The sequence below is a fragment of the Anomalospiza imberbis genome, chromosome 8, assembly GCF_031753505.1.
Source record: "Anomalospiza imberbis isolate Cuckoo-Finch-1a 21T00152 chromosome 8, ASM3175350v1, whole genome shotgun sequence".
Classification (NCBI taxonomy): domain Eukaryota; kingdom Metazoa; phylum Chordata; class Aves; order Passeriformes; family Viduidae; genus Anomalospiza; species Anomalospiza imberbis.
The window spans coordinates 34,689,874-34,711,014 of NC_089688.1; the positions used below are offsets into that span (position 1 = coordinate 34,689,874).

Here is a 21,141-nt window from a genome sequence, read left to right on the forward strand (position 1 = left end):
GGGAAACGGGGACACGGGGACACGGGAAACGGGGACACGGGGACACGGGGACACGGGACACGGGGACACGGGGACACGGGACACGGGACATGGGACACGGGGACACGAGGAAGACCCGTGGGGCGGGGAGCGCACGTGACACGGGGAGGTCACGTGAGGCGGGAGGAAGCGCGTGACCCGGGCGGACGCACGTGACGCGGCGCCGCCACGTGACCCCCGGTGACACCGCGTGTCCCTCCCTCGGCCCGGCCATGGCGGGCGCGGTGGCGGCCGCGGGCTCCGCTGAGCAGTTCCAGAAGCTGCTGCAGTGCCCGGACAGGTGAGGCGACATCGCGGGGGTGGGGGGATCTCCTTCCTGTGTCCCTTACCGGGGCTCCCGTCCCGCCGTGCCATCCCTCAGTCTCCTCCGTGGCTGCCATCTCCGGCTCCCGTCCCTCGGTGCCATCCGTGGGTGCCATCCCGGTGTCCCCTCTTTGGGTCCCGTCCCTCGGTGCCATCCCGGTGTCCCCTCTTTGGGTCCCGTCCCTCGGTGCCATCCCGGTGTCCCCATCCCGGTGTCCTCTCTTTGCGTCCCGTCCCTCGGTGCCATCCCGGTGTCCCCATCCCGGTGTCCCCATCCCGGTGTCCCCATCCCGGTGTCCCCTCTTTGGGGCCCATCTCTCGGTGCCATCCCGGTGTCCCCATCCCGGTGTCCCCATCCCGGTGTCCCCTCTTTGGGGCCCATCTCTCGGTGCCATCCCGGTGTCCCCATCCCGGTGTCCCCATCCCGGTGTCCCCATCCCGGTGTCCCCATCCCGGTGTCCCCTCTTTGGGTCCCGTCTCTCGGTGCCATCCCGGTGTCCCCATCCCGGTGTCCCCTCTTTGGGTCCCGTCCCTCGGTGCCATCCCGGTGTCCCCATCCCGGTGTCCCCATCCCGGTGTCCCCATCCCGGTGTCCCCTCTTTGGGGCCCATCTCTCGGTGCCATCCCGGTGTCCCCATCCCGGTGTCCCCATCCCGGTGTCCCCATCCCGGTGTCCCCCCTTTGGGTCCCGTCCCTCGGTGCCATCCCGGTGTCCCCATCCCGGTGTCCCCTCTTTGGGGCCCATCTCTCGGTGCCATCCCGGTGTCCCCATCCCGGTGTCCCCATCCCGGTGTCCCCCCTTTGGGTCCCGTCCCTCGGTGCCATCCCGGTGTCCCCATCCCGGTGTCCCCATCCCGGTGTCCCCCCTTTGGGTCCCGTCTCTCGGTGCCATCCCGGTGTCCCCATCCCGGTGTCCCCCCTTTGGGTCCCGTCCCTCGGTGCCATCCCGGTGTCCCCATCCCGGTGTCCCCATCCCGGTGTCCCAATCCCGTTGTCCCCTCTTTGGGTCCCGTCCCTCGGTGCCATCCCGGTGTCCCCATCCCAGTGTCCCCATCCCGGTGTCCCCTCTTTGGGTCCCGTCTCTCGGTGCCATCCCGGTGTCCCCATCCCGGTGTCCCCATCCCGGTGTCCCCATCCCGGTGTCCCCCCTTTGGGTCCCGTCCCTCGGTGCCATCCCGGTGTCCCCATCCCGGGTCCCCCCGCAGGGCACAGCTCGGGAGGGGCCGGTGCTGCCGCTGCGCTCCGTGAAACCTGCGAGGGGAAGAGAAAAAACCCCAAAATGGAGAAGAACCGAGCCCCAAACCGCGCAAAGGCCGGGCTTTGGGCTGGTTCTGGCCTGGCTTTGGCTCGGGCTCAGGCCGGGCTTAGGCTCGGCCTTTCCCAGCCGCGCGTTCCCCTGGCTCAGCAGTCGGGGGTGCTGCCCTGCAGCAGCTCCTGCCGCCGGGAATCTGGGGGCAAATGGGGCAAATAGGCTGGAAAATCCTATAAACCAGAGCTGCCCTGTGAGCTGGGATTGTTCTCCAGCCGTGGAAGGTGTCACCAAAACCACCAGGACACTTCAGTGGGAACAGCAGTGACACTTCAGTGGGAACAGCAGTGACACTTCAGTGGGAACAGCAGTGACATTTCAGTGGGAACAGCAGTGACACTTCAGTGGGAACAGCAGTGACACTTCAGTGGGAACAGCAGTGACATTTCAGTGGGAACAGCAGTGACACTTCAGTGGGAACAGCAGTGACACTTCAGTGGGAACAGCAGTGACACTTCAGTGGGAACAGCAGTGACATTTCAGTGGGAACAGCACTGGAATTTCAGTGGGAACAGCAGTGACACTTCAGTGGGAGCAGCAGTGACACTTCAGTGGGAACAGCAGTGACACTTCAGTGGGAACAGCAGTGACACTTCAGTGGGAACAGCAGTGACATTTCAGTGGGAACAGCAGTGACACTTCAGTGGGAACAGCAGTGACACTTCAGTGGGAACAGCACTGGAATTTCAGTGGGAACAGCAGTGACACTTCAGTGGGAACAGCAGTGACATTTCAGTGGGAACAGCACTGGAATTTCAGTGGGAGCAGCAGTGACACTTCAGTGGGAGCAGCAGTGACACTTCAGTGGGAACAGCAGTGACATTTCAGTGGGAACAGCACTGGAATTTCAGTGGGAACAGCAGTGACACTTCAGTGGGAACAGCAGTGACATTTCAGTGGGAACAGCACTGGAATTTCAGTGGGAGCAGCAGTGACACTTCAGTGGGAACAGCAGTGACACTTCAGTGGGAACAGCACTGGAATTTCAGTGGGAACAGCAGTGACATTTCAGTGGGAACAGCAGTGACACTTTAGTGGGAACAGCAGTGACATTTCAGTGGGAACAGCACTGGAATTTCAGTGGGAACAGCAGTGACACTTCAGTGGGAACAGCAGTGACACTTCAGTGGGAACAGCAGTGACATTTCAGTGGGAACAGCAGTGACACTTCAGTGGGAACAGCAGTGACACTTCAGTGGGAACAGCAGTGACACTTCAGTGGGAACAGCAGTGACACTTCAGTGGGAACAGCACTGGAATTTCAGTGGGAACAGCACTGGAATTTCAGTGGGGACAGCAGTGACACTTCAGTGGGAACAGCAGTGACACTTCAGTGGGAACAGCAGTGACACTTCAGTGGGAACAGCACTGGAATTTCAGTGGGAACAGCAGTGACACTTCAGTGGGAACAGCAGTGACACTTCAGTGGGAACAGCACTGGAATTTCAGTGGGAACAGCAGTGACACTTCAGTGGGAACAGCAGTGACACTTCAGTGGGAACAGCAGTGACACTTCAGTGGGAACAGCACTGGAATTTCAGTGGGAACAGCACTGGAATTTCAGTGGGAACAGCAGTGACACTTCAGTGGGAACAGCACTGGAATTTCAGTGGGAACAGCACTGGAATTTCAGTGGGGACAGCAGTGACACTTCAGTGGGAACAGCAGTGACACTTCAGTGGGAACAGCAGTGACACTTCAGTGGGAACAGCACTGGAATTTCAGTGGGAACAGCAGTGACACTTCAGTGGGAACACCATCGTTTGGGTGTTCATTGACACAGAAGTGGCTCTGAATTATTCCTCTCCTGCCCAGGGTCTCATTAATCTGGGTTTGTGCTCTGTGATTAATGGCAGGGCTCTGCTTTTCCTACAACCCCAGCCTGGTCTGGGACCTGCAAGCCCATCCAGGGACACCTTGCACTGTGCCCGGGTGTTCCCAGCCCTGTTCAGCCTGTCCTGAACAATCCCAGTGCTTTTGTTCCAGTATTCCATGCACATGTTTAACTTTGGGAGGGAAGAGCTGCAGTAAGTAGCTCAGTAATTACAGATTTACAGCTGGGCACCAAGGACAAATGATCCAAATCTCAGGCCCAGGAGCACAAACAACGTGGGCTGGAGAGAGAAAAACAAGCAGGATGGGACTGCATGGGCTAAAGCTGGAATGGGACAGTGAACTCCAGTGTGCCAATGGAGCAGAGCTGATCCCAGTGAGAGCCCCCGGGAGCGCTCGTGCATTTTGGGACCATTTGGGTTCATCTTGGGTGCAGCCCTGGCTGGGCTCTGGTGCTGCCCAAGGTGGATCCATGGAGGATTTCCTTTTGGTAAATCCCTGCTTTATCTGTAACTCTGCCCAGCCTCTGCTCCAGGGCAGGTTCACAAGGCATCACAGGAAGGTGGTGGGGGTGGGTTTTTATGGAGTGCCCATCCCTGGAGTGTCCAAGGAATTCCTGGAGGTGGCCCTTGGGGCTCTGGGAACAAGGTGGGTGTGTGGCCCCTGGATGGTGACCCTGGAGGCCTTTCCCGGGCTCAGTGGTGCTGGTGGATTTTGGCAGCTGTCCCCAGGAGTGCTGTTTCTCCCCAGGTCCCTGGTGGTGGTGCACTTCTGGGCGCCATGGGCTCCGCAGTGCGCGCAGATGAACGAGGTGATGGCAGCGCTGGCTCGGGAGCACAGCCAGGTCAGCTTCGTGCAGGTGAGGCCACGGCAGCTCCTGGAGCCAGGGGCAGCCCTGGGGAAGGGAAGTGTTCCAAAACAGAGGGGAGGTTCCTCTTGGGGTGCCTGTATGGCCTCACATTTCAATTGCCCCTCTCCATCTGTTATCCCGGAGGTGCTGCTGCCATCAGAGATGGCTCAGACAAGGAATCCTGGAATGCTTTGGGTGGGAAGGGACCTCAAAGCCCATCCAGTGTTATCCCAGAGGTGCTGTTGCCCTCAGGGATGGCTCAGACAGGGAATCCTGGAATGCTTTGGGTGGGAAGGGACCTCAAAGCCTATCCAGTGTTATCCCGGAGGTGCTGCTGCCCTCAGGGATGGCTCAGACAGGGAATCCTGGAATGCTTTGGGTGGGAAAGGACCTCAAGGCACATCCAGTGCTACCCCTGCCATGGGCAGGGACTCCTCCCACTGTCCCAGGGTGTCCAGCCTTGGAGGTGTTCCTGGTTCAGGGATCTCAGGATTCCAGAGGGTTCCTGTGGCACTAAAATGACCCTTCAGGAGGGTGAATTCAGCCCCTGCACGTTGTCACTCTGCTTTCTGGGACTCTCTGCACATCCCACTGGGATCCAGGGCAAGGAAAAAGGAATTCACTTCATCCACGTGCTGATTGTTTTAAACCAAATTTCTCTGGTTAATGAGACACTTGTGGGATGATGAGGGCAGGGAGCAGTGGAGCAGCCAGCTGTGTGTGAGTATTTTAATGTGATTTTTACAGCCTTTAGGATGTGTGTATGGGTTTTTTTAATGATTCCTCTCAGTTGGTATTTGAAAAACAGGACAGAATTATATTAATGGTATCTTATGACTTAGAGCTTCACGGGACTAATTTTCAACATATTGCAAATTCAAGATGCTTAAATTTATCTAGAGTTTAGTAGCTTTTACTCAGCCCAACAAAGTCTGAAATCTCTCAGTTGCCTTTTTTATTATTCCTATAAAGTTTATTTATGACCTTTATTATTCAGCTGTAATTTATTTTTTAATAAGGAGATTCCAAAGTCATCCAGGACTGTAAAGCCAAGACAGTGGCACATCCTTTCACCAACTTCCCTTCTCCCAGTAATTTTAACATTACTGGTGTTCTTGCTTAGAGAAAATAAAATTCTTGGGTGAATTTTACTGATACGTTTTGGAGGGAGGAGCTCCTCAAGATGAATATATTTGATTTTGGCAGTTCTTGATGGGATTTTTGTATTGCAGAATATCCAGCCTGCCTTTGAATTGGCAAACACCTGTGTTCACATCCCAAAACAAAAACACAAACAACATTTTGGGAAGCTGTGCCAATAAGAGCAAGTTCCTGAAATATGAAATGAAATCTGTTCTGTGTTTTGTGGAACATAAATATCCAAGCAGGACATTTTGCTGGGAAAGAAAATGAGTATTAGAGGTGGAAGTCATCATTTGCCCCTGGAGAAAGAATCAATAATTTGAACTATCTATTCTCTTTCGATCCTGTATAAGCTTTCCGTTCAATTTCAGCTAATGTAAGCTTTCATTTTCTAGCTGTCGTTTCTCAGTTGATTCTGTTGGAGTGGTGATTTACAGGAGGAGGCTGGAGCTCAGTTTTGATGCTCCTGCTTTGCCTCCCTAATTAGTGGGTTCATTAAGAGCCTGTGTAGCTGGAGCAGCTCAAAAGCTGAGCCAGTGAAGCTAAATTTCCATAGCAAATCCCTACGTGATGGAAGTGGGAGCAGTAATCCAGGCTGGGCACTTGGCAGCCTTGCAGGAGTTAAAAATGAAGTTCAGCTGAAGGAACACCTCCTTTTTCCCTCCTAATTTGCAGGGGGCTTCAGATGTCAGGGGTGATGTAGAGCCCCCCAAAGGGGCACAAAGGCACCTCTGTGATGGTGACATAACTGGGGGCAGTGATTTATGGATTCCAATATAGCAGGAGCTGCACAGCATTGAGAATTTACTAGGTCAGGAGTGCACCAAAAATTTTATTCGCAGCCTCCGGGCGTCTTTTGAAATGTGCAACAAAATAAAAACCTCTGAACCTGTTTTGACACCGTGGAGGTTCAGCGGGTGCCACGGCAGCCCAGGGAGTCTCATTTAAATGCAAATGTCTCACAGACTTCAGCAGCAGATCCTGTTTAAACGTATAAAATGCCAGGGAGAACATTCCAGGATTGACACTCACAGTGAAACTTTAAAGAAGATTATGAAAATAATCCAGTTTTTTTTTTTTGGTTTGGTTTTTAGCTGGAAGCTGAGGCTGTGCCTGAAGTGTCTGAAAAATATGGAATTAGTTCTGTTCCAACATTCTTGTTCTTTAAGGTAAGAGGAAATGGATTTAAGAGGAAATGAATTTAAGAAAAGTGGATTTAAAAGAAAATAGAATCCATGTGGACTCTTAATACTTATACTTTTGTAATACTCTACCAGAACCTTAGGAGCTTTCTCATTGAGGAAACACCTCTGTAACTGATTGAAGTCTATCCAGTGGAACCTAAAAATGGAGATAGAAATGTTTTTTTGCACTTTATATGGAATAGTTCAGGGCCTCCTTAAGTGCTTCAGCATTCATACATAGTTTTTATTTCACTTGTTGTACTTGGGTCAAAAGATTTACAGCAACATTTGTCTTGTAGTTGGGAAAATGCCCGAGTAAGTATGGTAATAACAGGAATAACAATTCTGTTTGGCTGCTATTTGCCTGTTGTGATAAAATTGATAACATTTTCTGAAATAATTATTTCTAGAGGCAAACTTGCTGCTGTTACTGATGCCTTGGAGTGGCTGCCTAGGACAGAGGCTAGACAAGGTTAGGAGGATAAAGTGGGTATTTATTGAAGGCCTTCCATAGCTACACCTTGGGCAGTCAGAAGCCTCAGAGGCTACACCCAAGGCGGATGATGGTCACGAGTTTTTCAGGCAGATGTAAGTTTGGTCTGTTTGCACATCAGGGGTTATTCCTCCAATTACAGCTTTGGGTGATGAAGTAATTTACCCCCAATTTGCTCCCCCCCAATTCAATTTTGTTTATACTTCATAGGGCCTGAGGCTGTAGGGCGTCCTTGAGTTTCAGGCCTGGAGGAATTGTTTAGTCTGACCAAAATGCGAAGACAGTAACTAACACTTTGTACGGAGTTCAGCGTTAGGCACTCGTGCGGCACAGGATCTGAGAACCGATGTCGCCCCGTTCTTTTAAAAGGTCTAAAGTTCTGTTAAAAGTTTTCTGTGCCTTCTGATGTCTCCATATTTCTACTGGAGTTCTCACGCATGTTCATGTAGATAAGGATTGTTTTGCATTCTTCTTTGTGAGAAGAGAGACTTGATGGACTGTTGGTTTGACCAGTTAGTGGCTAGAGAAGTAACCTCTCTTAGTGGTTAGAGAAGTGGTTAGTTTGTGGTTAGAGAAGTAACAATTTGATCCTCCAATCTGCTGTCGCTTTTAGAATTCTGCATATTGCGAGGTCAGAAATTACACTTCCTCTTTCGTAGCTTCAGGTGTGCGTAAGTTACTTCGTGTCGTAGCGCGACAAAGCAGAACAGCCGCAATCCCTGAGGCGCCATCACGGCCGCCAGGAGCACAGCCAGGCCCGGCTGCTGGCCTTGCTGTGCCTTTGGCCCAGCCTGGGCTGACGGCTGCGTTCGTGTCCCCGCAGAACTCGCAGAAGGTGGACAGGCTGGACGGAGCGCACGCGCCCGAGCTGACGCAGAAGGTGCAGCGGCACGCGGCCGGCGCCGCGCCCGTGCCCGCTGCCCCCGCGCAGGAGCAGCTGCACGCCCGCCTCAGGAGGCTCATCAACGCTGCCCCCTGCATGCTCTTCATGAAGGGCTCTCCCAAGGAGCCCCGCTGCGGTGAGCCTTTGCTGCCCTGGTTTTTAAAAGTGTTCTTTCAAAAGTTTTACGGTTCTTTTCTTCCTGTGCCTTCCGATGTTGACATATTTCTACTGGAGTCCTCACACATGTTCACGTAAATAACGATTGTTTGAGTTCTTCCTTGTGGGAGGAGAGAATTGATGGGCTGTTGGTTTGACCAGTGTGGTTGACCAGAAATAGTGATTGTTTTGCATTCTTTGTGGGAGGAGAGAATTGATGGGCTGTTGGTTTGACCAGTGTGGTTGACCAGAAATAGTGATTGTTTTGCATTCTTTGTGGGAGGAGAGAATTGATGGGCTGTTGGTTTGACCAGTGTGGTTGGAGAGGTGGCGATCCCATCCTCCAACCCACTGCCACTTTCAGAATTCTATATACTACAAAATCTGGACTAAAACCCTCTCTTTTTCTCCTTTGGACCTGCCGAGCTCCTGGGTACTCATTTCGTGTCCAGTAGCAGCAAGCCTTGCCTGGGATCCCTCTCCAGCCCGGCACTTCTGGGGGATGTGCCCCACGGTGCCGTGCCCACCAGGGGGGTCGTGGAGGCGTTGGTGTCACAGTGATGCCTCAGGATCCTAGTGTTTCATATTCACCGTCTGCCGTCTCTTGGGTGAATTTTACCGATTGATTTTGGACCCAAATTTTATATATGTATACATATTTTAAATGTGTATATATTTTAAATTTGCATATATTTGAAATTTTAAATTCGTGTATATTTATGTATGTATAAATATATACAATTATTACAAATAACAAATTTTACATAAATATTTTTATAATTATAATTTTATATATGCATACATATTTTAAATATGTATAGATTTGAAATTTTAAATTTGTATACATTTTAAATGTTAAATATATATTTATGTATGTATAAATATATATAATTATTACTAATAACAAATTTTATATAAAATATATTTTTATAATTATATTTATATATGCATACATATTTTAAATATGTATAGATTTTAAATTTGTATACATTTTAAATTTTAAATATGTATATATTTATGTATGTAAAATGTATGTAATTATTACTAATAACAAATTTTATATAAAATATATATTTTATATTTATATATAATGTAGGCAGGCAGCACTAACAGAACCAGAGGACACAGTCTCAAGCTGCACCAAGGGAAATATAGGTTGGATATCAGGAAGAAGTTTTTCACAGAAAGGTGATCAAGTTCTGGAATTCTCTGCCCGGGGAGGTGGTGCAGTCACCATCCCTGGGTGTGTTTAACAAAGCCTGGATGTGGCACTGGGTGCCAGGGTTGAGTTGAGGTGCTGGGGCTGGCTTGGACTCAATCTTGGAGGTCTCTTCCAACCCAGGGATTCTGGAATTCTGTGAATTTATATATTATTTATATATTATACCCAAATATTAGAGGGAGGAGCTCCTCAAGAGGAGCTTTTAGCATTTGTTCATGAGTTGTTAGCATTTGTTTAGCTTCTCAAGAGGAGCTCCTAATATTTTTTTAAATCTAAAAAAACTATTTTTAACTTACTTAGTTAATTTACTAATAAACAATTAACTAATACTATAAAATATTTTAAAATATTTTTTATATTTTATTATTAATTTAACTAAAAAAATGAAATATTTAAGCCAAACTTATCTTTAAAATACTTCATAAACTTTAAAAAATTAAAAATTTTTAACTTAAATAAAATTTAATAGAATATTTTATTTAAAAAAAATAAAACAAAATAAAAATAAATTTATAAATATTACTTTATGTTATAAAAATATAAATATTACTTTAAATTATAAAAAAATCATAGAAATTACTGTAAATTCAAGAGGAATAGATTTGGTTTTGGCAGTTCTTGGTGGAGGTTTGTATTGCAGAATATCCAGCCTTTGAACTGGCAAGCACCTGCTGCCTCCTCAGCGATTTGCTTGAAGTGAGTGTGCTCCCATCCCAGAGCCCTCAGAGTCCTGTTGGGGAGCTGTGCCCAGAAGAGCACATGTAATATTCATATTTTTGCAGTCCTGCAGTTGTTGAGTGTGCGACTCCAGACTGCACACGCGGGCTCAGCTGCTGGTCCCAGTTTGGGCAGACACAGCAGCTCCTCTCCAGCCTGGGAACCACGGACACCTCACTGCCTCCAGCCCCGAGATGCAAACAAAAGTCATTCTGGGGGAGAAAACCCGAGGTAAACGACTTCATTAGCTGAAGCTGTAACTGCAGATCGGCCCCAGTATGCCAGTATTCCAAACTTATAAAAATATGAGAACCTGTGACCCATTGTCCATTTTGGGTGTAGCCCCTGGGGGGCTTTGTCTGCCCTAAATGCACCTGAGAGCCCTGCAATAAATACATACATAAATAAATGCATACAAATAAATGCATACAGTAGTAAATACATACAATGTATAAATACAAATACAAAATATAAATAAATAATATAAAATACAAACAAAATATAAATACAATATAAATATTAATGATATATATATAGAAATATATAATATAATTTTATATATAATAAATATATAATGTATATTATATATAAATACATAAAATATAAGTACAAATATAATTATAACTACAAATAATAAATACATACAAATAAATGCATACAATAAATAAATGCTTTTTATTCCCTTAATTCTATGTGGTTTTAGGTAGCCCCAAAAGGCAGCTGCAGAGCTGGTGTTGCAGTAGCTGAATTTTGGGGATGAGCTGGTGGATTTGGGCCGTGTGGGGAAGGTGGGTGGGTGATGGTACCCTGCCTTGGGCACTGCTGGCAGGGATGGTGGGGCAGGCACCTTCCTCTCTCTCAGGAGTTTTCATAGAGCAGCACAGAGGGAAGAAAGAGAAAACAATTTCTATTTCTGCTCCTTGTTTTTCCCATGTGGAATGTGTTTGGAGAATTGTTCACCTGGGGTGGTTGCTTGGTTGGATTCTGGTGAGGATTGTTGGAGCTGATGGCCAATCCAACCCACCTGTGGCTGCACTCTCAGAGAGGGGCACGAGTTGTGAGGAGTTGGATATGGGAGTTAGAACGAGTAGGTTTGTAGTTTTAGTATCTCCTTTAAACAGTATATTAATGTATTATAGCACAGTTCTAATACAGAAATCATTCAGCCTCTGAGCTGGAGTCACTCCCCAGCAGGTTCACCTGCATTCACAGCAGGATGGGCTGCTGGCAGCTGGCCCTGCCCTGCTGCAGCTGTTTGCATTTGGAGATCCTTCCCAAGCCAAACCGTGCCGTGGTTCCCTGCCGTGGTTCCCTGCCTTTCTGCCACGGTGCAAATGCCTTTTCTTAAGCTCGTTCTCTTCACTCGCAGTGCTCCCCGTTCAGTGCCCAGCCCCAGACTGACTCAAGGTGTCAGTCCCTATGAAAAGCTCATGAACAAATGCTAAAAGACAAAGTTTTCAACACCATGAAAATGCAGCTGTGTGTAGTTGCTGGAATCCAGGAGCTGAATCCACGGAATAAGTAAGAGTATTCCTGTTAACTTCAGGTGCTTTTGGGTCAGGAGCAGAGCCTGGCACATAAAGGAGCTGAGAGGGGTGGCTGAATCTGGGCTCAGTTAGGTGCTTTTGACTGATAATAATCTACATCTTCCCGTGAAAAGCGGATGAATTCCATCTCTTCGTGTATAAATAATTCTGCATTTGTGTCATGTAACAACATGGTGGCAGCTGGGTGGAAGGAATCATTATAGGGATTTTTTAAGTCATAATTTTAGGAATGGAAATTCTTATTTTGCAGTAGAGCCCCTGCTCTGATGAGCTCCTGAGATTTCTCAGTTCATTTGGGGATGTCTAAAGTTAAAATAAAGTTAAATATTCAGATACATCTCCAGGCTTTCAGTTCGTAGAGTTGCTCCTGGTACCCCATGAAAAGGGCAGAGGAAAACAGGGAAACAAAACAGGGAAACTTTTCTCCTCAGGCTGGCCACTTAAAAACACACAAAAATCTTGTAAAATCAGAATATTCAGTGTTTTGTGTCCTGCTGAGAGTGTTGATACGAAAATCTGTCAGAAATGAAAACAAAACATGGCATGAAGGTATCAAAGGGATAATAAAATAACATTAAACACTCAGGAAAACATAAAAAATTAAAAAATTAAAAGGAATTTGCCTTTTAGGTGAAGTTGGGAAGGGTGCTCATAAAGGAAAATAATAGAAAATATAAGTAGGAAATACTTAGAAAGTCAAGCTTTTAAGCTAAACTTGTGACAACAGTAATAAATAAATCAGCAGTAATAAATGGCTAAACAGAAATAGTTTTAAATGGAATTTGCCATTTATTTGCCAGGTATTGAATGGTTTATTACATGTAAAAATGTAAAAAAACCCATTGAATACCTGGCAAATAAATGCCAGGAATAGCATTTTATATTGTTTTTACAGCTTTTATATTGTTGATAAAGCAAAGAATAACAACCCGGGGTGCTTTGAGCTTGCTGTGGAGAAAAAGATACATATTTTAATATATTTTCTATATTAGATGTAATATTAATATATTTAATATTTAACACATTAATATATATAGTATTATTAAATTACTAATATAGTATACATTATGAATATGTTTATAGTAATATAGCATAATAGAGCATAATATAACATAACAAATATAACTAATATAATGTAATATAATGCAATATAATGTAATATAATACAATATAATTATAGTACCATTATAATGTAATAATGTAATATAATTACATATAACAATACATAATATATTTACAATAATATATGTAATATATTATAGTAATATATGTAATATAAATATGTAATAAATATACAATAACTATATAAATATATAACAATATAAATATATTTATTACATTTTATACATTTATGTATTTATATATTATTTATATAATATATATTTCTATATTTTTATAAATACATATATATTATTTATTATATTAATATATTGATGTACAAAAATATATATTAATATATTTGTTATATTTATATAAATATATAAATATAACAAATGCAGATAATATATAATATTTACAGTAATATAATATATATATTATATAGTATATAATATGTAATATAATATATACTATATATTTTGTATATTATATAATATATATTATTTATATTATATTATATTATATTATATTAATGTATACAAGAAATGTACAACATGGACAGCAATACAACACGAGTATGCCCAGTACGTATTGTAGAGTGTGTCCAGTATCGTTCTGTGCCGTGTTATGATTATTTTATTTTATTATATAAGTTTTCAGTAGTAAATACCAGAGCTGTACGTTGACGGCCCTGCAGCACGAGTGTGCCGGTATCGTTCTGTGCCGTGTTTGATTATTTTATCATATCAATTTTCAGTAGTAAATACCAGAGCTGTACGTTGACGGCCCTGCAGCACGAGTGTGCCGGTATCGTTCTGTGCCATGTTATGATATATTTTATTTTATTATATAAGTTTTCAGTAGTAAATACCAGAGCTGTACGTTGACGGCCCTGCAGCACGAGTGTGCCGGTATCGTTCTGTGCCGTGTTATGATATATTTTATTTTATCATATCAATTTTCAGTAGTAAATACCAGAGCTGTACATTGACGGCCCTGCAGCACGAGTGTGCCGGTATCGTTCTGTGCCGTGTTATGATTATTTTATTTTATCATATCAATTTTCAGTAGTAAATACCAGAGCTGTACGTTGACGGCCCTGCAGCACGAGTGTGCCGGTATCGTTCTGTGCCGTGTTATGATATATTTTATTTTATCATATCAATTTTCAGTAGTAAATACCAGAGCTGTATGTTGACGGCACTGCAGCAAGAGTGTGCCGGTATCGTTCTGTGCCGTGTTATGATTATTTTATTTTATTATATAAGTTTTCAGTAGTAAATACCAGAGCTGTACGTTGACGGCCCTGCAGCACGAGTGTGCCGGTATCGTTTTGTGCCGTGTTATGATATATTTTATTTTATCATATCAGTTTTCAGTAGTAAATGCCAGAGCTGTACGTTGACGGCCCTGCAGCACGAGTGTGCCGGTATCGTTCTGTGCCATGTTATGATATATTTTATTTTATCATATCAATTTTCAGTAGTAAATACCAGAGCTGTATGTTGACGGCACTGCAGCAAGAGTGTGCCGGTATCGTTCTCTGCCGTGTTATGATTATTTTATTTTATTATATAAGTTTTCAGTAGTAAATACCAGAGCTGTACGTTGACGGCCCTGCAGCACGAGTGTGCCGGTATCGTTCTGTGCCGTGTTACGATATATTTTATTTTATCATATCAGTTTTCAGTAGTAAATGCCAGAGCTGTACGTTGACGGCCCTGCAGCACGAGTGTGCCGGTATCGTTCCGTGCCGCGGTGTGCGCTCAGTGGCGCGCTCTCACCGGCCCGTCTCTCACCTGTGCTGCGGGTGCCGCTCGGAGGTGCTGAGTGCCGTGTCCCCGCAGGCTTCAGCCGGCAGATGGTGCAGATCCTGCAGCAGCACGGCGTGCCCTTCAGCACCTTCGACGTCTTCTCGGACGAGGAGGTGCGCCAGGGCCTCAAGGACTTCTCCAGCTGGCCCACCTACCCGCAGCTCTACGTGGCTGGGCAGCTCGTCGGGGGCCTGGACGTCGTCAAGGTGCCGCCCTTGCCTTGCTCGCCTCTTGCCTGCCACAAATGTCTGTTCCTTGCTGTTCCCGCCTCATTGCTTGCTTTTTCCCCAGGAGCTGGAGGCGTCAGGAGAGCTGGACACGATCTGCCCAAAGGGCCAGACGCTGGAGGACAGGTGGGGGAATTATAACCAATTTGGAGTGGTTTTTTTGTGTTCATGTAGGGGAAACCCTCTGCTTTATTCTGCTTTTAAATTCCTGCTTTATCAGAAGTGCCTCAAGAATTTATTTATTTACAGAATTCCTGCAGCTTTTCAATGCCTGTTGGGGTTTGTGCACCTAAGTCCAAGACTCTTCACTTATATTTGTGGTTAATTTCTGCTTGTTGTAAGAATGTATCTGTTTCTATATTTATATATCTCTCTATATATTTATGCATTTATATATCTATACCTATCTATATATCTCCATGTATCTATATATTTATAAGTATGTCGTTTCTATATTTATATATCTATATGTATAAATATAATTTATATTTATATAATATAATTTATATTTATAAATACATATGTATTTCTATATTTTTATTTATATATCTATATATTTATATATGCATTTATATAAATATACAAGTAGATCTATATAGAGATATATTTATATATCTATATATCTACTTGTAGATTTATATATCTATATATATCTACTTATATATTTATATATCTACTTACATATTTATATATCTGCATCTATAGGTGGCTATATAGAGATAGATTCATTCTTGCCCCTCTTAAACAATTTATTCTTTAAAAATAACTGGGAACATAATCTTTTAAAGATTTTTTCAGCTTTATTTGCCACAGATTTCCCATTTCTGGTGTCACTGGAGGGAATCTCTGCCCGGTTCTTCTCTCTGCTCAGTGCAGTGCAGAAATAATTTCATTAATCCCATTTAAAAGTGGTGATAAATAATAATCCCACCATTCTCAATTCTAGGGATTTATTCATTCCTTCCAAATTTGTCCCAAGGCCTGGGTTACTTCACTTTGAAATTATTTCACTGAGCCCACAAACCCCAATTAATGCTTTTAGCAGAGATTAAATTGGAGATTAAGATGAGATGGGCGCATCTTCAAAACCTTTTTGTTGGTGACCTTTAAAAACTTACATTTTAAAACCTTTTAGCCCCTTCCTGTGCTTTTTAAGGAGTTTGTTAAGAAATCGAGCATTTTTTGGCCAGTTCTTGATGAAAGTCTGCAAACTGCACAAGCAGTAACTCCATTTACACAGAATCTTTTTGCTTGGCACAAACTTCAGAGGGAAAGAAGGGAATGGGAAATGTCCTCTGCCTCCCAAAGGGGTTGTAAAGAGCCTTCCCCAGTTTTATTTTAGGCTAAAATTGCCCACGAGCTGTGTTTTAAGGAGCAGCAGCACCTTTGGGTGACATTTCCCACCCGCCTGCTGCGTGGGAGAGGGATTCCTGCTGGGACTGGCGCTCCCAGCCCAGGGTGGAATTGGGGAGATTTATCTGTTTGATTTTCCCCTTCCCCGTCTGCATTCAGTTTGGGCTGATAACCAAGGGATTTCATGTCTTTTTCTAGGCTTAAATCCTTGATAAACAAAGCTCCTGTGATGCTCTTTATGAAGGGAAACAAGCAGGTAACGTGGGGTGTTCCAGAAAATACTGAATTTTTAGCTTGTTCTTCCTTAATTCAAGTCAGTGCCGCTGCAAAAGTCATTTATATTTTTATTTGGTGCTTCTATAAACCATGGAACAGCTCTGGTTTTTATTATTGCTGAATATTATCGAAGCATTGGATGTTTCTATTAATATCTATTAATATAGATATTAATAGAAATATCTAATGCTTAGATGTTATAATAGATATATCTAATATCTTAGATATCTTAAATAATAGATATAATATATATATATTATATAATACCTATAAAACCTATTAATATCTAACAGTTGCTGCGTGGTTTTTGTCTTCCTGTGAAGAGTTTGCAGTGGATATGAATCATTAATGAATTATAATTCAAATTGTAATTAATTTAATTATAGTTAAATTATTGGATAATTAAATTAAATATAATGATAATAAACATAACAAGTTCTTGTTTATTATAGTTTATTATGGTGAATCCAGGGCAGTGATGCCTCAAAATGAAGCAGATTTATTCCATAAATCCATAAAAATCAGGAGATAAAGGATGGAAAAGGGATTAAGGAGTGGCTCATCCTGCAAAAAATTGGGAATTGCTGTAGAGCAGCTGGAATTCCTTGGATTAAAAAGGCAGAGGCATTTAATATCTGTATTTTATCTTTTAGATGGCAAAATGTGGCTTCAGCAAGCAAATCATAGAAATCATGAATAACACCGGGTAGGTAACGGGTTTGGGAGGGCAGTTCTGGGTTAAAAACTGCATTTAATGGAAAATGGATTAGAAAATATGAGTGCAGTTATTCCCCAAATATTGGATTTTATTTTTAAAGAGGATTTCAAGCAGTTGAAGGGTTTCCTGGGAATTTTAATGCTTTGTTTTGAGGTCATTGAGGAGTTTTTTGAGAATTTTGAGGGTTCTTTCAAGATTTTAAGGGGTTTTTTTGAGAATTTTGAGGGGGTCTTGAGAATTTTGTCGGGTTCTGTTAGAATTTAGAGGAATTTTTGAGGGCTCTTTGAAAATTTTTGAGGCTTTTTGGTGAGAATTTTGAGGATTTTTTTGAAGAATTTTGAGTGTTTTTTAAAGATTTTGGGTGTTCTCTGTGAGAATTTTCAGGGTTTTTTTTGAGGAATTTTGAGGTTTTTTTGTGAGAATTTTGAGAGGTTTTGAAAAATTTTAGGGTTCTTTAAAAACCTTGAGGTTTTGAGACTTTTGAGGGTTTTTTAAAAAAATCTTGAGGTTTTAGAACTTTGAGGGGGTTTTTTAGAATTTTGAGGGGGTTTTGAGAACATTGAAAGGTTTTTTTATCATTTTGAGGATTTTTTTTAGAACTTTGCAGGGTTTTTCCACCATTTAATGAGCTTTTAAAAATCTTGAGTTTTTAGAACTTTGAGGGGTTTTTTCTTAGAAATTTGATGGGTTTTTGAGAACATTGAGGCTTTTTTGACAATTCTGAGGCTTTTTTCCAGCAATTTATTGGCTTTTTAAAAATCTTGAGGTTCTAGAATTTTGAGAGGTTTTTTCTTAGAATTTTGATGGGTTTTTGAGAACATTGAGGCTTTTTTGATAATTCTGAGGCTTTTTTCCAGCAATTTATTGGCTTTTTAAAAATCTTGAGGTTCTAGAATTTTGAGGGTTTTTTCTTAGAATTTTGATGGGTTTTTGAGAACATTGAGGCTTTTTTTGATAATTTTGAGGCTTTTTTCCAGCAATTTATTGGCTTTTTAAAAATCTTGAGGTTCTAGAATTTTGAGGGTTTTTTTTCAGAATTTTGATGGGTTTTTGAGAACACTGAGGCTTTTTTTGATAATTTTGAGGCTTTTTTCCAGCAATTTATTGGCTTTTTAAAAATCTTGACGTTTTAGAACTTTGAGGGTTCTTTTGAGAAATTTGAGGACTTTTTGAGAACTTTGCGGGTTTTTTCCAGCATTTTATGGACTTTTAAAAAATCTTGAGATTTTAGAAATTTCCGGGGGGGGGGTTTGTGCTTTCTGTGAGAGTTTTGAGGCCTTTCTTTACCAGCGTTGCGGGTTTTTGTTGTCTTTTGAGCATTTCTTCCCCCCTGCAGTGTGCATAACGTGAATATCCCATTTTCTCCCTCTCCCCAGCGTGGATTACGAGACCTTTGACATCCTGGAGGACGAGGAGGTAACAGCACCTCCCCATTGCCCTGCTGCCGTTTCCAGAGGCAGAATTCCCAAAGAATTACATTCCCCTTGGTCTTCCAGGTGCGCCAGGGGCTGAAGTCCTTTTCCAACTGGCCCACGTACCCCCAGCTGTACGTGAAGGGGGAGCTGGTGGGGGGGCTGGACATCGTCAAGGTAGGAGCTGGATTTCTTTGCCATCCAAACTCCAGTTATTGCATTGCAAAACTCCGTTGATTGGAGTTTTCCTGCCTGGCCCCCACAGAATTCCTGCAGCCACCCCAGCAGGCTTTTCCAGGGGAAGGGGCTTTAATTCTCCATTGAGTGACTGGAAAAAACTCATTTTTACCCTTTTTTTTTGCACTTTTCTCATCCTTAATTTTGCTCCTGATGCTGGATTTTTTTCCCAGAAAACATTCCTGGGAAAAAGGAAATTTTCTTGGAGTTGTTGGAGCAGCCCCAGAGTTCCCAAATCCTCCTGAGCCCATTCCTGCCTGGATGGTTGAGAGCCAATTCCTCAGGCTCTGGGACTCCTGGGAATGCTCGATCAATAAATCCCATTTAATTCTAAAAATACTGGGACCACTTCAATTACAGAGATTTGTTGGATTTGTTTAAGAAGTGTGAGGATTGCCTCAATTACATAGATTAATTTTATTTACAAAGATTAATTTTACTTCAATTACGTAGATTAATTTTATTTATATAGATTAATGGTACTTTAAGTACATGGATTAATTTTTTTACAAAGATTAATTTTACTTCAATTGTGTAGCTTTATTTTATTTATATAAACTACTTCAATTATAGAGATTAATTTTACTTAAAGTATGTAACTTTTTATTTATTTAACAAGTGTAGGGATTGCTTCAATTATTATATAAATTTTTAATTGAAATTATAGAAAATTATTATATAAATAATAATTTTAATTGTAGATATTATTTTTACCTAAGTTCTGTAGATTAATTTTATTTATGTAGATTAACTTTACTTAAATTATATATAGATTAATTCTATTTATATAGATTAATTTTACCTAAAGTATATAGGTTAATTCTGTTTATTGAGCAAGTGTAGGGATTGCTTTGATTATATAGATTAATTTTGCTCATATTATATAGATTCATTTAATTTATAGATGAATTTTATTTGTTTAGCAAGTGTGGGGATTAAATAAATAAAATTAATCTGGATAATTTAAGAAGTGTGGGGGCTTTTTCAGTGCTGAGGAAGAGGAGTCTTGGGCATTGTGAGATGCTGTAGAATCCTTTTTTCTGCTATTTCAATGCAATTTCTCTTTTGCATCCTTGGGCTGCTTGAGTTCATGACTTGTACGGGTGGGTGGATGTTGTCAGTGGTTTAAATTTCATTTCTTCATGCAGCATAGTATGGAATTATTAAAATAGAGTTGTTTATTCCAAGGTGTGGGAAAAGAAGACCATTGCACGTTGTTCCCAAGTGTTTCCTGGCGTTCCTTACCAGCCCTGAAGTGTGAATTTCAGTCCCCAGGATGAGCAGGGCAGGCACCTCCCACCTCCTGCTCAGAGTCCCGAGGATATTTTATTTTCTTGCTGGGGTTTGTGGGTGGGAGGAACAAAACCCAGCCATGGGTGGCACCTTTGGGGTGCTGGAAAGTTCTGTGGGTGCCTGGAATGTCTGGAATTGCACCTGGGAGGAGATCCAGGGACCCCAGCCAGAGCTTTCAAGGTGTGATTTTCCACGCCAGTATTTGTCTTTTTTACTAAATTCACCAAGCCAGCATTTAAATCCTTTAGAACCCTGAGAGCTGGCCAGGTGGGAGCTGTAGTGAGGCACCAGCGCAGGCCCTGCTGCAGGGAGCGTTCCCTGCTGGAATCCCCTTGGATAATCCCAACAAATCCATCACTGCCGCCCTTCTGTCTTTCAGGAGCTGAAGGAAAGCGGGGAGCTGCTGCCTGTGCTGAAGGGGGAGAATTAGTGGGGAGGACATCAGTGGGAGGAGAAATCCCTGGAACAGCTCGAGATTCTCCTGGAGGAACAGACACCTTCAGCCCTGAGGAGCATCGGGACGGGAAGCAGACAGGAAATAAATACAAATATTCTCTGTATGAAAAGGGGTTTCACTGGGGACACAGCAAGGTCAATTAAAATCCACTGCTCCAGGATTTGTGGTGTTGGGGTTTCATCATTTGCACCCCTGTCCATCCCAGAATTATTTAAGGTGAAATTGGAACCTGGGTTTTTTTGGGCTCAGCTCTCATTAGGGGAATATTAATGGAGCACCATCTCTTCCTGCCCCCGTTAATTGTTTCCATGTCTAATGAACAAGGAAAACACTTTGGGAGCCTTCACCCAGCGCAGATTTAGGGAGTTATTAATGAGCCGCAGCTCTGTCCTCAGCAAAGTGGGCGCACTAATTGCTAATTTGGGGTGCTCAGTCACAAGCGTGGGGGTTTTGGGAACGTTTCCGAGGTTTTGGAAGTGCTGGTGGATCCTCAGGGATCCTTCAGGCACGAGGAAAGGTTTCCTGGGCTGCTCCAGGGATCCTTCCCTGCTGGATCCAGGGCATTCCACCTGGGCTT

At 43.1% G+C, this 21,141-nt stretch overlaps 1 protein-coding gene across 1 annotated transcript; it reads left to right on the plus strand.

Moving 5' to 3' along the window:
• Positions 1-160: 160 nt before the first annotated feature.
• GLRX3 (glutaredoxin 3) lies at positions 161-20,724 on the plus strand. The gene is made up of 11 exons (XM_068198362.1): positions 161-319; positions 4,235-4,343; positions 6,572-6,646; positions 7,978-8,173; positions 14,625-14,797; positions 14,883-14,944; positions 16,370-16,427; positions 17,101-17,153; positions 18,542-18,581; positions 18,662-18,754; positions 20,487-20,724. Exons 1-11 carry the CDS (start codon positions 252-254, stop codon positions 20,535-20,537), a joined length of 978 nt encoding a protein of 325 aa, XP_068054463.1. The 5' UTR covers positions 161-251; the 3' UTR covers positions 20,538-20,724.
• Positions 20,725-21,141: the final 417 nt, after the last annotated feature.

Bases quoted from the DNA above. Each gene is read 5' to 3' on its own strand.
- GLRX3 (XM_068198362.1), top strand. From the start codon at position 252: ATGGCGGGCGCGGTGGCGGCCGCGGGCTCCGCTGAGCAGTTCCAGAAG. The intron at 8,174-14,624 runs GTGAGCCTTTGC...GTGTCCCCGCAG, and splicing joins TCCCAAGGAGCCCCGCTGCG to GCTTCAGCCGGCAGATGGTG. The intron at 16,428-17,100 runs GTAACGTGGGGT...TTTATCTTTTAG, and splicing joins TTATGAAGGGAAACAAGCAG to ATGGCAAAATGTGGCTTCAG.